Raw genomic sequence first — 12551 nt, forward strand, 5'->3', positions numbered from 1 at the left:
TCTCTACACTTATTATTGATAATCATAGATATTTTATTTTTATAAAAAAGTTAATTAATATATTACCAAAAAAAAGAAGATAGCTGTTATATGAGGGGTAATTTTACAAAGAGCGTACTGTTATAAAGTTGGTTGTTGCTGTTATTGGTGAAATGCTGTTATAAAGAAGTAAAATATAACATAAAATTTCGATTCCGAAAAAACTTGGCTGTTATAGAGAGGTACTGTTATATGCGGGTACCGTTATAGAGAGATCTGACTGAATACGAACATGGAAAGAAGGAAATGAGATCTATTGCCTACTTACAATCAGTGTTTTAAAAGGCGGGGGCGTAAGGCGAGGCGTTTTATGTCTGCCTCAGCGAGGCGTAAGCCCCGAGGCACGAGGCGTAAGCCTCATGGGACTTTAATTTTTAGTATTTTATAAAATGATATAATTATAATAAATACTTTTAAATTGGTTAAATAACGTAAAAAATTGAAGAAAACAATAAATAAGTGATATATATATATATATATATATATATATATATATATATATATATATATATACACACACATATACATACTCCACCCCCACAAAAAAACTAATTAGAACAATCTATTATACGTACTTACAAGTATAAGTAACTGCTCGTTACTTTTTTGAGATAGTAGAAAACAAGATAAATAATTGGAAAAGAGCATATATTAGGCATTCTAGCAATAAAAAAAGGTCTTGACTTTTAAATTTAATGTTTCAGTTCCTTTTTAAAATATTTGAGTAATTACATGTTGACTTTTGAAAATTTGGGCATTATACTAAGGACTTATTTAACAAATTTCGTTTTAGTTTGAAGAAGTTTTCTGGACTTACGCCCCAACAAAAAAAACTCGCCCCAAACGCCTAGGCTTACGCCCCAACAAAAAAAAAAACTCGCCCCAAACGCCTGGGCGTACGCCCCAAATTGCTGGGCGTACGCCTTTGGGGACTTGCGCCCCGACCCATCGCCCCGAGGCATTTTTGGTACGCCCCGCCCCGGGGCTCGCCCCGAGGCTCGCCTCAAAAACGCCTTTTAAAACACTGCTTACAATTTGAATAAAAAAAACTGACATTTCAGATCTCTTATGAGCTGCAGTATACCTATTATTAGCGAGGTAAAAATTAGTTAGATCATTGACTAACTAGAATATTAGTAAGGTAATCAGTATACATACAAGTATTAAAATAAAAAATTGTTGCAACTGACGACAACATGATAGTCATTAATATGAAAGGCCATGTGATATTTTCAATATTATAATGCTAATTAACTCCAACATCTATTTTATATATAGTTCCCTTCCTTTATTAAACTCGATCTCTCTCCCTCTCTCTTAAACTGTCCGTATTTTGTTGAGATATATCTATCACTTTTTTAATTAGTAATGATACTTTTCTTGAGCAATAAAAAAGGAAACATGATAAAATGGTAACAAACACGTGACAACCAAAGTAAAGTTCACAGTTTGCACATGGGTGAAACTTGAAAATGAAAATTTCTTTGGTCCCAAAATTTCAAGACTTCAGTTACAAGAGTTTTTCCCCCCCTCACTTAAACAAAATGCAAATCCTTTTACGGTAACCATCCTTAATAATTATTGAACCTCGAGGACAAAGCTTGCATCTTTGATGTCATGGTTCATTCACATGACCATTTGAAGAAAGAATTCAAACTTACTATACACGATTATATAAGTTTTTTTTTTTTTTTGAAGAAAAGTGATTAATTCTCGTGACCAAACGACTCCTAAATAATTTTTTTGAAAAATAGAAAAGAAGATCTTGCAACTTACATCATTGGACCACAAGAAGACATAATTTATCTCATCCCACTCTCTAAGGTCCCCCACCATCACCCTTTCTTTTTCAACCCCACACTTCGTTATTCCCATCTCCCAATGCTTCCTTTAACCTCAACACACTGCAAACCTTAAACTCATTCATTAGCTTCCCCAAAACCTGCTAAAACAACCCTGTCAACCTCAAAAATCTTCACTTAGCCAAATGAAAGTACTACCACTAGTTAATCACCCCCCTTAACCAAACTGTACTACCAGACTAGCAGTTCTCATATCTGTACTACTACTACTACTTTCAATGTTTGTCCAAAACCCCTAGATCTGTCCCCCTATCAGGTAACTCCAACAACCTTTGCTCTCTTTAACTCACACAAACACACACACACTGAAACACCTTTTTAACTTTTTTTTTTTACCCTCACATAAGTTTTCTTTATTATTTTTTGATGACTCGAACTGGTTGAAAGTGAAAGTTGAGGGTGTTTACCTAGCAACCATTCTTGTCACCTTTATATAAAAAAAAATTCCACCCCCCACGTAAGCTTCCTTTTCGCTCTATCAGTGGCTCAAATCCACAATCTTTAAATTAGAAGAGGGTATCTGAGCAACCCTTTTCTTGTCACCCTTATATTAACTTCAGTTGTGATAATTTTTCTTGTCACCCTTATATTAACTTCAGGTGTGATAATAATTGTTAGGTGCAGCTTTTTTATTGTGAAGTGGTTAAGTTGGAAGAGAGGGTCAATTTGGGATTTCATTTTTGGGTGGAGATGAGTGAGGCAAGGCCACCTTTCACGGTTGTGCAGTGGCAAGAATTGGAGCATCAAGCTATGATATACAAGTATTTGGTGGCTGGTATACCTGTGCCTATGGATCTTGTTGTGCCTATACGACGTAGTTTTGAACCTATCTCTGCAAGCTTCTTTCATCATCCTAGCTGTATGTTTCTCTCTTTCTTCTTGTGGTCAATTTTCTTGAATAATAATGATGTTGGTATTTGCTAAGTTTGCATGGAGAGATGGATCTAAGATTTAAGCTCGATGGGTTTTGAGTGTTATGGTTCTTAGTATTAACTATTAAATTCATTTTACTTTTAAAATTATGGGTAACAAATGTAATCTTTATTGAAAATTTTGAGTTTTTCAGTATATATCTGTAATCCACTCTCAAAAATTACTGGGTTCAATAGGAAAAACATTAAGTGATTTCTGCTTGTCTGTCTAAACTTGGGTAGCCAGAGTTAACCGGTACCTGTGCTGGTGGGAGGGAGCAGGTACCCATGGAATTAGTCGAGGTGTGTTCAAGATGGCCCGGACACCACGGTTATCCAAAATAAATACGGGTTCTGTAAACTCTATCTCTGCAAAGTTCTTTCATCATCCAAGCTGTATGTTTCTCTTTCTTCTTGTAGTCAATTATTTTGAATTATAATGATGTTGGTATTGGTCAAGTTTGCATGCAGAGATGGATCCAAGATTTAAGCTTGATATGTTTTAAGTTTTATGGTTCTTAGCATTAAATCTATTGTAATATTAAGTTTATGGGCAAAAATCTAATGCTTGTTGAAAATTTTAAGGTTTTCAGTTGATATCATCATCCATCATCCTAGCTGTATGTTTCTCTCTTTCTTCTTGTAGTCAACTATTTTGAATAATAATGATGTTGGTACTTGCTAAGTTTGCGTGCAGAGACGGATCCAAGATTTAAGCTTGATGGGTTTTAAGTTTTATGGTTCTTAGCATTAAGTTCACTGTACTTTTAAGATTGTGGGTTAAAAATGTAATTTTTGTGTTTTCACTAGATATCTATCATCCACTTTCAAAAAATACTGGGTGCAATAGCAAAAACCACTAAAGGCTCGTTTGGTACGAGGGATAAGGGATAATTTATTATTAATGGGATGAGTTTATCCACATTTGGTTGGGATAGAATTCCGGGATAACTAATTCCAGGATTAGTTATCCCGGGATTGTAGTGTTATTTTTATCCTACGTTGAGGGTGGGATAACAATCCCGGGATAACTTGTTCCCCAACCAAACGAGCCTTAGGTGATTTCTTCTCATATGTCCAACCTTGGTAGACGGAGTTACCCGGGTACCTGTATCAGTGGGAGATAACATGTAACCCTTGGAATTAGTCGAGGTGCGATCAAGCTAGCCTGGACACCCAGTTATCAAAAAAAAAAACTGGGTTCAATAATATCTGCCTCTGCTTGCATATACACCTTGACTACTATATCCCTTATCTGCATCCTCCTACCAGTACGAGCATATCCTGTAACTATGTGTTTAGACCGATGGGAAGAAATCACATGTTCTTTTTTTGATTTAACTGAAAAGGTTCCTTCATTTTTGTAAGTTGACTTGTTTGTTTGTTATATTTATTGCTTTTAGCTTCTTTTAGTTAAGTAATGTGGTGGAAATGTCTGCATTTCTGGGAAGGGAAGATTACCACACTTTGATGGTGATATTGGAGCATGCAGATAAAGAGAACTGCTTTCTCATAGTTTCTTTTTTGTTTTAATATTTTGTTAAAGTAGCCCAATCATTAGTAGCCTTCATTTTGTTTTCACCTCATTCCATTTCCTTGTTTGAAGATCTGCTGATCCATTCATTTCAGCTTATTTCTTTAATTAGGAGAAACATTTCTCATTTATTCATTGGGTAGGAATGTAGGATAAGTCTCTTTTGGGTTTGAGTAGGTTGCTAATGTATTATAAATGTAAGAGGTGGCATGTTGTTGCCTTTCCAGAGGCTTATCTCGTGTTTATTTTGGTTTTATGCCATAATTGATAAGGAATTTCTAAGCTGCATTATATTTCAATGGCTATGAAGTGAATAAATTCCAATCTCCATTCTGGTACTCCTATCTATTGGAGTTCTGACTGCTGGCCACCTAATCAAATCTAGTAATTTTTTTTCTTTTGTGCTATAAAGCTCTTCTTTTTAGGGGTTTTGAGGGAGGGGTGTTGCAGCCCTACTGTATTTGCTAAATATGGAGCTAATTAGTTTGTATCTTCTGCTATCAGTGGCTTATTGTTCCTATTATGGGAAGAAGTTCAATCCCGAGCCAGGAAGGTGTAGAAGGACAGATGGAAAGAAGTGGAGGTGCGCCAAAGATGCATATCCTGACTCAAAATATTGCGAGCGGCACATGAACCGAGGCCGCAACCGTTCAAGAAAGCATGTGGAATCTCAATCGGCTTCTCAGTCCTTGTTGACTAGTATGTCGCAGAATATTACCGGGAGCAGCAAAACAAGCGGGATTTTCCAACGTAGCAGCAGTGGAAGCTTCCAGAACACGCCACTATATTCTGCTGCTAATTCAGAAGGACTGAGTTATGGAAGCGCCACACCGAAAATGCAGATGGAGCCTGTCTCCTATGGGATAGATAACAAGGCGTACAGGTAACGTTTCTTTCTCCTCTATGTTTCCTCTTATTCTTAGATGCATTTTCCTCTGATCTTCATCAATTAGTTTTTGTTACTTAGATAAGAGGATCTTCCTTCAAATGACTCATAACAGTGTTCATTAAAGTTTGGTCTTTGGCTGTACATCGTGATGTTCAATACTGGTTACATGTGAAATCATTGCTTCTATGATCTGTGTTTTTGTTGCTGGGTAAAGATAAAAATGTTACACCCAAATCTTTTACACTAGGAAGGAGCTAAATAGGACATGTTGGACACTATATCCCTTTTTTCCTCTTCTTTAAGCTAATACTTCCAAATGGTAGACCTACTCTTGTTGAAATACAATTTTTCCCTGCTTCGGTATATCCTTGTGGTACCTCATATGCAAATGTCTGACAAACTTTTGTCACGACTCATGAGCACCGAGTGGATACCAGTAAGCATGATTATATCATTGGAACATTATTTGAGAGATGTCATTGCTGCAGTCAGATGAGTATTGTTATTTATCTCTTGTTGTGTGATTTGGACTTCAATATTTAACCTGAGAGATTGTAGCATCTGAGTATAATCTGAAGGGGCTTCAAAAAGCTCTTGAATTCATTGATGCATGTAATCATTGCCCATATTAAATACAACAACAACAACAACATACCCTTGTGGGGTCTGAGAAGGGTAGGATGTACGCAGACCTTACCCCTACCCAAGGGCGTATCCACCATTATATGGGGGTTCAATTGAACCCCTAACTTTCGATGCGGAGCATAAATTATGTGTAAAAGAATCATTAAAATTGTAATATATATTAGATATGAACCCATAACTTTAAAAATATAATGGGTTCAATACTAAAAACCTTAAGATTGAACCCATAGATTTTAAATCTTGGATCCGCCTCTGCCCTACCTTTGTGGGGTAGACATGCTGTTTCCGATAGACCCTCGGCTCAAAAGCAAAGTAAGCGACGCAGCATTGCAACACAAATAAGATTTGCCCATATTAAGTATGCAGAACATAATTAATGCTAATGGGTTCTTTATTGCACTCATTTTTGCTTACAAGATAGAGCAAGATTTGAATGCAAGAGGGAGAGCATGGCACATCATTGTGCAGTCTCCAATCTTATGGTGTCTACTAGAGATCACATTGATTTTTTCTTTTGTGGTCACAATCTTATGTTGTCTACTAGGCAAAGAACAAGATAGAAGAATGTTTCTTACATATATCCATATCAAGTCTTAAATAAGCGGTGTTTTTTTATACACATACGTATAAACAGAATTTAGCGATCAAACTCTGGACTATGTTTCAGATAAATGGTCTTTTTTTTTTCTATGGTGATCTGATAAATGATACCCTGTTTAAGTAATGATGACCTGGGCCTTCCACCAAAAGTATTCTGCATGGTCGAAACTGGTTTTGCCACTAAAAGGATTTGTTTCCCTTGCTTACAATGCGTTCATACTTCTTTGTGTTATATAATTTTTCTGCATCTTTTGGCATGCGTGAATATTTGGAGTTCATTTTGCATTGTTAATGAAGCAGTAAAAAGGCAGCTGAGGATAAGCTCTTGACATTTAAAGAAATGTCGCCCTTTCAGGCCTTATTTCAGATAAGAAAAACATGCATCGTTTCAGATATTGTTTGCTCTCCAAACATTGTGGTGTATATTGTTTGGTAACATAGGTAGTTCCTACTTCCTACTCATGTTTTATACTATTCTTGAGTGCTGATGCAGTTGGATGTGTCTATTTGGCTCTCCTGTCTTTTGTGAAATAAATGGTGTCATCACAAGAACCCAGAATAAGTATGAACGACTTGCGCCTATAATCATCTGCTTACTTGAAACTGGAATACTAGACTACATGACTTGCAACTAAACATTGAGAATGTTGCTTCAACTGGAATCTACAAAAGTAACTATTGTACTCCCAGCCGAAAGTTTGGCAAAATGCATTAAATTTTTTATATTGCAAATTGAGCTACACTTGTCTTATAAGTTGTGTAACATCCAGTTTCATGAAATGCAAATTGGTAAAACAGGTATTTCCATGGAACGGCTCCTGAAGCTGATGAGCAGAATTTCTCTCTAGAAGCTTCAGCAGGCATGAGAAGTTTAGGCATGGGATCTAACACAGACAACACATGGTGTCTGATGCCTCCACAACTTCTTTCAAGCCCCATGGTGAAACCAAAAAATGATTCTCAGTTGCTGGATAGCTCGCCACAAATACAAATGCCTAACCCATTTGAGCCTGTGAATGATGCAACTATTTCAACACAGCAACACCAACATTGCTTTTTCAGCAGTGACATAGGCTCTCATGGGACAGCAAAACAGGAGCAACGTTCAATGCGCCCTTTCTTTGACGAATGGCCTACAACTAAGGAATCATGGTCCAATCTTGATGACGAGGGATCCAACAAAAATAATTTCTCCACTACTCAGCTATCCATATCCATTCCTATGGCTCCTTCTGACTTCTCTTCAAGGAGTTCGTGTTCCACAAAAGGTGAGTTAATAAAAACTGTTTGTCCAATTAAAGTTGCATTCGATAGCAAGGGAGCCGTGACTTTGGTTTTGTATTGGGTGCAGATGCTTGAGGATGCTGCCATTGCAATAAGCTGTTTCCAGTGCTGTGTGGAGGAATAGTTATGCTAGTCAATTTCTCATCAGTACGAGTCAAGTGGATGGACCCGGCCTCGGATGTCAAAGTAACCTATGTACTTTATTAAGTTGCTGGAGAATCCCGATACCATTGCTTGTCTGTGTGGTGGATTTTCAACACTCTTTTTAAGTGAGATGGTTTGCAAGACAAATGCAGCCCAAGTTTTGCTATATAAAGAAAATAGATAAATGCATGTCTTCACTTTCTGGGATCCAGTTTAAGCGATTGCAAATCATGTAATGTACGTTTCAAATAAGGATGATATCATAGGTACAAGTTCTTATTAGGTGTTCTTGTGTAAACATCATCCTATGCTTGAGTGTTCTTTATTGGGTTGTCATCTTTATAATAATATATAAGAGCGTATAAATACTGTTTCAAAAAAATAGTTATACTGATACGGCGTTGTGATGTATATTTGTACAAATTTCTATCCTACTTGGGGAAATTTGATTGATTCTAAAATCTTTAATTCAGAATAAAGGGCTTGCCGTTAAGAGCAGGTAATCCGGAATTTTCCTTGGATCACAAAGAGACTAGAGTAATAAATTTGTTGCAGTGGGCCTTTTTGATGCACAAAGTTGATCTCGAATGGAATTAGTTAGTCTAGGAGCTTGTAGCTCGAAGAAAATGATTGCTTGTTCACGGGTTCAACCGAGAATTAAGTTAGAAGAGAGAATAGAGTTTAGAGAGAAGAAGAGTAACTTGTATTATTATGATGAGTGAATTACATCTACAATCACATTGTGTATATATCAACACAGAATCAAAATAAGGCTGAATCCCAACTGCTACTGCTAGTTGTCAATTTACAGACTTAACAGCTTGTAACTATAACAGTTGTAACTAACTTCCGGAACCACCTAGCTAACTTTGTGAAATGGACTAACTTGAACTGCAACTGTTTTGCTTCTTCAACTCAACTCGATCTTACATCACTTTTACATCAAGAAGATGTACACAAAGTTACTGCCACAGTACCCCAGAACAGAATGGAAGAGCATAACTTTGCAAGCCAACATTCATGTTCAAACTCACACTTAGGCTATCTGCACAACAAAGGCTAGCCATAGTAGATATGCTTCAGAAGTTTGGCATTCAAGTCCCTTCGGATCGGACTGTGCCTTTTGTGGACAGGCAATGAAAACTTTTACAGGCAACGAAAACTTTTATCCCTCGTATGGTAAGAGGTATTAGCTAAAATAGTCATGGTACTATATGTGATATTGTTTTGTACCATGTCTGGTTGACTATTTGAGGCATGTATAACAAATACCTGAATTATTTAATACACTATAGGTTGTATTATCTTATACCATCACCACAAGACTCCACCATCACCAGGTTCGGAGCCAAGAAGGGCCTAAGGGTTCATCTAAACCCCCTTCGGCGAAAAATTAAACTGTTTATAGATGGTTAAAATTATTTTTTATGTATATATAGTAGGTGTTGAACCCCCTTTTGGCCTCTTCGTGTATTTACTTCTTCATATTTCGAACCCCCTTAGTGAAAATTCTGGCTCTGCCACTGACCACCCCACATGTGATAACTTATCCATGGATAGCTTATACATGGAAATAATTAAAATGACAAAATTAGCCTTGTTTTGTTCCAGAAAACCTATAAAGGCCAAGCATCCAAGGGTATAATTGTAAGAAATTTTTTAGTTTCAAAAATAAATAAATAAATATACAAATGGTATCTTTTTTGTCCAATTTTAGTGCAATGAACCAAACACCCAACAAAAAATAATCTTTGTATTACTAATTCCTACAGTACTAATTTCTGCATTAATAATCCATGTATAACTTGTCTTTGAACCAAACAACCCCTTAGTCACTTATTTTTTGATTGCATAATTACACGTCACCTATGGGCCAGGCTATGCTCATGGATGAGGTTTAACGGGGTCATTGGAGATCAATTTTTTGCGCGGATCGGCCTTCAAAGGCACTGATCTTTAATTTTTTGTCCCTCAAATAGCTGGTTTTTAATTTTTATCCTTCGCTTAAAAACGTGACCGAAAATACCATGAGGTTCTGAGTTTAAATCCCCGCTTAGTAAAAAAAAAAAAAAAAATTGCAAGGCAAGGCTTTGCAATTTTTTTTGAGCGAAATACCCTTCAAAGACACTAGTCTTTAATTTTTGGCCCTCATATTTGAAATCTTTAATTTTTGCTCTTCGCCTAAAATTCATGGGTTTCGGGTTCGAACCCCCGCTCAGTCAAATATTAAAAAAAAAAATTGTAAAGGCAGAAGTTTGTAGCAAGGTTAGGCCTTACGGTAGAGGTTTGCATTAAGGCCTAATTTTACTACAAACCTCTGTTTTGCGATTTTTTTTTTACTGAGCCGAAGTTTGAACCCAGAACCTCGGGGTATTAGGTAAAGGCTAAAAATAAAAGACCAACAATTTGATGGGCAAAAATTAAAGACCAATGCCTTTGAAGGGAAATCATGCAAATGACCCCTTTGCAAAACTTCTGCCTTATGCGGCAGAATTTGTCTTAAGACATAACTAAAGTCTGCCTTATGCGACAGACATTGCCTTAAGGCATAACTAGAAGTCTGCCTTATATGGCAAAGTTTGCCGCATAAGGTAGACTTTTCCTTAAGGCTCAACTAAAAATCTGCCGTATCCGACAGACTTTTAATTATGCAAGGATAAGACAAACTTTTCGTAAAGTCTTGCCTCAAAATTTTTTATTTTATTTTTATAACTAATCTGAAATTCGAACCCACAACCTAGAGATATTTTAGACGAAAAACAAAAATTAAAGACCATTAATTTGAGGGACAAAAATTAAAGACCACACCCAAAGAAGGACAATCGTGCAAATTACCCATTGGAGATTGAAAATCTGAATAGCAATGGGCCTACCAGCAAGCTAAGAGAAAATCAGGTGCTGGTGCTATTGCTATTGCTAACTGTGCTCTAGTTTGGAGACAAAGGAATAAAATAAGGTTCCAAAACTCTAGCTTTGAAGATAATCACATGAGACATTGTGCTACATCTTCGGCTTATTTTGAAAAGTACTTTTAGCAAAAAATAATTTGTTTTTTGTTAATTAATTTAAAAAATACTATTGAGCAATAATTAATATTTGATCAAGTTTATAAAAAATACTTTTAAGTATATTTTTTTTCAAAAGGACTTTTAAGCAAAAACTATTTTTTCTAGTTTCTAAAACTTTGTTTCTGCTACTCTCCTGAAACACTATTTTCTTCCAAAACCTTGGTTAAATACCTCATCTTTTAAAAATAAGCACTTTTAGAAAAAAATAAGCTTGACCAAACAGACTATTAATCAAGTGGAAGCAAGAATTGCTACACCTCAAATGTTTTTTTCCTTAGCTAAATGGTTAGCTTCATTTGTGATGACTTGATGTATTTTGTTACTTTCTCCAGTTACTTTGGATTGAGCAGGTAGGATTGAGTCAGCTTTTTGTTCTTGTGTAGTGGAGTAGACAGTCAAAAGCTGCTCCTGGTCTTTATTGTACTAATTTTTTCTATTAATAGAATATACTGTTTAACCAAAAAAAAAAAAAAATGTTGCTCCTCTTTCTTTTTCTAGTGTTACTAATTTGTCATTTTCTCCCTCTCTTTATTATCCTCTCAAGCCACCTAACATATGTCACATGCACTACACTCTATGTGGACAAAATGTCACACGTACACGCATAACGCTACACAGAAAAAAAAAAATATGCGTAAGAAATTTAAAAATAAAAAATCAAAAAACATTTAAAAAAAATTCTCTATTCAAATTATAAAGAATTATGTTGAGTGTACAAAGTATTTTCTTTTAGATGAAGGGTTAATGGTGTATTTAATTTGGATTTAAGTTATATGCGTCGGTAATGTAAAGATTTTTTACAGTAATTTAGCATGTGAAATCAAGGTATTTATTATTTTTACTGTTACTAAGTACTACTCCCTCTGTCCCATAATAACTGTTACTTTAGTCAAAAAAATTTGTCTCATAATAAGTGTCATCTTAAGAAACCAAGACATAAATTGACTAGTTTTTTTCAATTTTACCCTTAGATAAAAAAACAAGTTAAAGTAATATTTAAATGATGATTGGAAAAGCTACATAGTAACTTGATATTGTTGGATTCCCAATGTTAAAAGGTTCACTACTTGCGCATGCTCTAATCTAGAGGGAAAGTAATTTATTTTTATTATATAAGAGTAATTTGGTAAACTTCACATTGCATTATTGGTTTCTTAATATGCATGTTTTTTATTAAGGTGACACTTATTATGGGACGGAGGAAGTAGTACTTATTAAGATATTTATTTATAATTACCCGATAGATGATTTTGTTTTTATATCATTACCTATTGTATAAAATATAAACTCACACGTTTAATGTTGACTAGTCCAGTAAAGCCCCTGCTGAGCCCGGGCCCAAGATCAAGGTGATAATCCACTTCATAGGTTTTAACTGAAAAAATAATAATTTGTGAACATTTCTTGGGCACAACTTTTTTAAGACGATAGCTTCTTAATCATGTATTATTCATTTTTCAAGTTTTTAATCACATAATTAGATAATTTACTGAAAGAATTGTTATAAGAAAGCAAGTTTGCTAGGGAATAAACAGATATCAAAGAGATAGAGATAACTTGATATTTAGTAATATA

The 12551-nt window shown here is 35.4% G+C and overlaps 1 protein-coding gene across 1 annotated transcript; it reads left to right on the forward strand.

Moving 5' to 3' along the window:
- Positions 1 to 1920: 1920 nt before the first annotated feature.
- LOC132604243 (growth-regulating factor 4-like) lies at positions 1921 to 8338 on the forward strand. The gene is made up of 5 exons (XM_060317667.1): positions 1921 to 2157; positions 2520 to 2760; positions 4851 to 5229; positions 7279 to 7748; positions 7832 to 8338. The coding sequence occupies exons 2-5, from the start codon at positions 2592 to 2594 to the stop codon at positions 7837 to 7839; spliced, it is 1026 nt and encodes a 341-aa protein (XP_060173650.1). The 5' UTR covers positions 1921 to 2157; positions 2520 to 2591; the 3' UTR covers positions 7840 to 8338.
- The last annotated feature ends 4213 nt before the right edge of the window (positions 8339 to 12551 follow it).

Source organism: Lycium barbarum, chromosome 7 (genome assembly GCF_019175385.1).
Source record: "Lycium barbarum isolate Lr01 chromosome 7, ASM1917538v2, whole genome shotgun sequence".
NCBI lineage: Eukaryota > Viridiplantae > Streptophyta > Magnoliopsida > Solanales > Solanaceae > Lycium > Lycium barbarum.

Coding starts and splice junctions, on each gene's coding strand:
- LOC132604243 (XM_060317667.1), top strand. CDS start 2,592: ATGAGTGAGGCAAGGCCACCTTTCACGGTTGTGCAGTGGCAAGAATTG. Junction 2,761..4,850: donor CTTCTTTCATCATCCTAGCT/GTATGTTTCTCT, acceptor TTCTGCTATCAG/TGGCTTATTGTTCCTATTAT. Junction 5,230..7,278: donor ATAGATAACAAGGCGTACAG/GTAACGTTTCTT, acceptor TTGGTAAAACAG/GTATTTCCATGGAACGGCTC.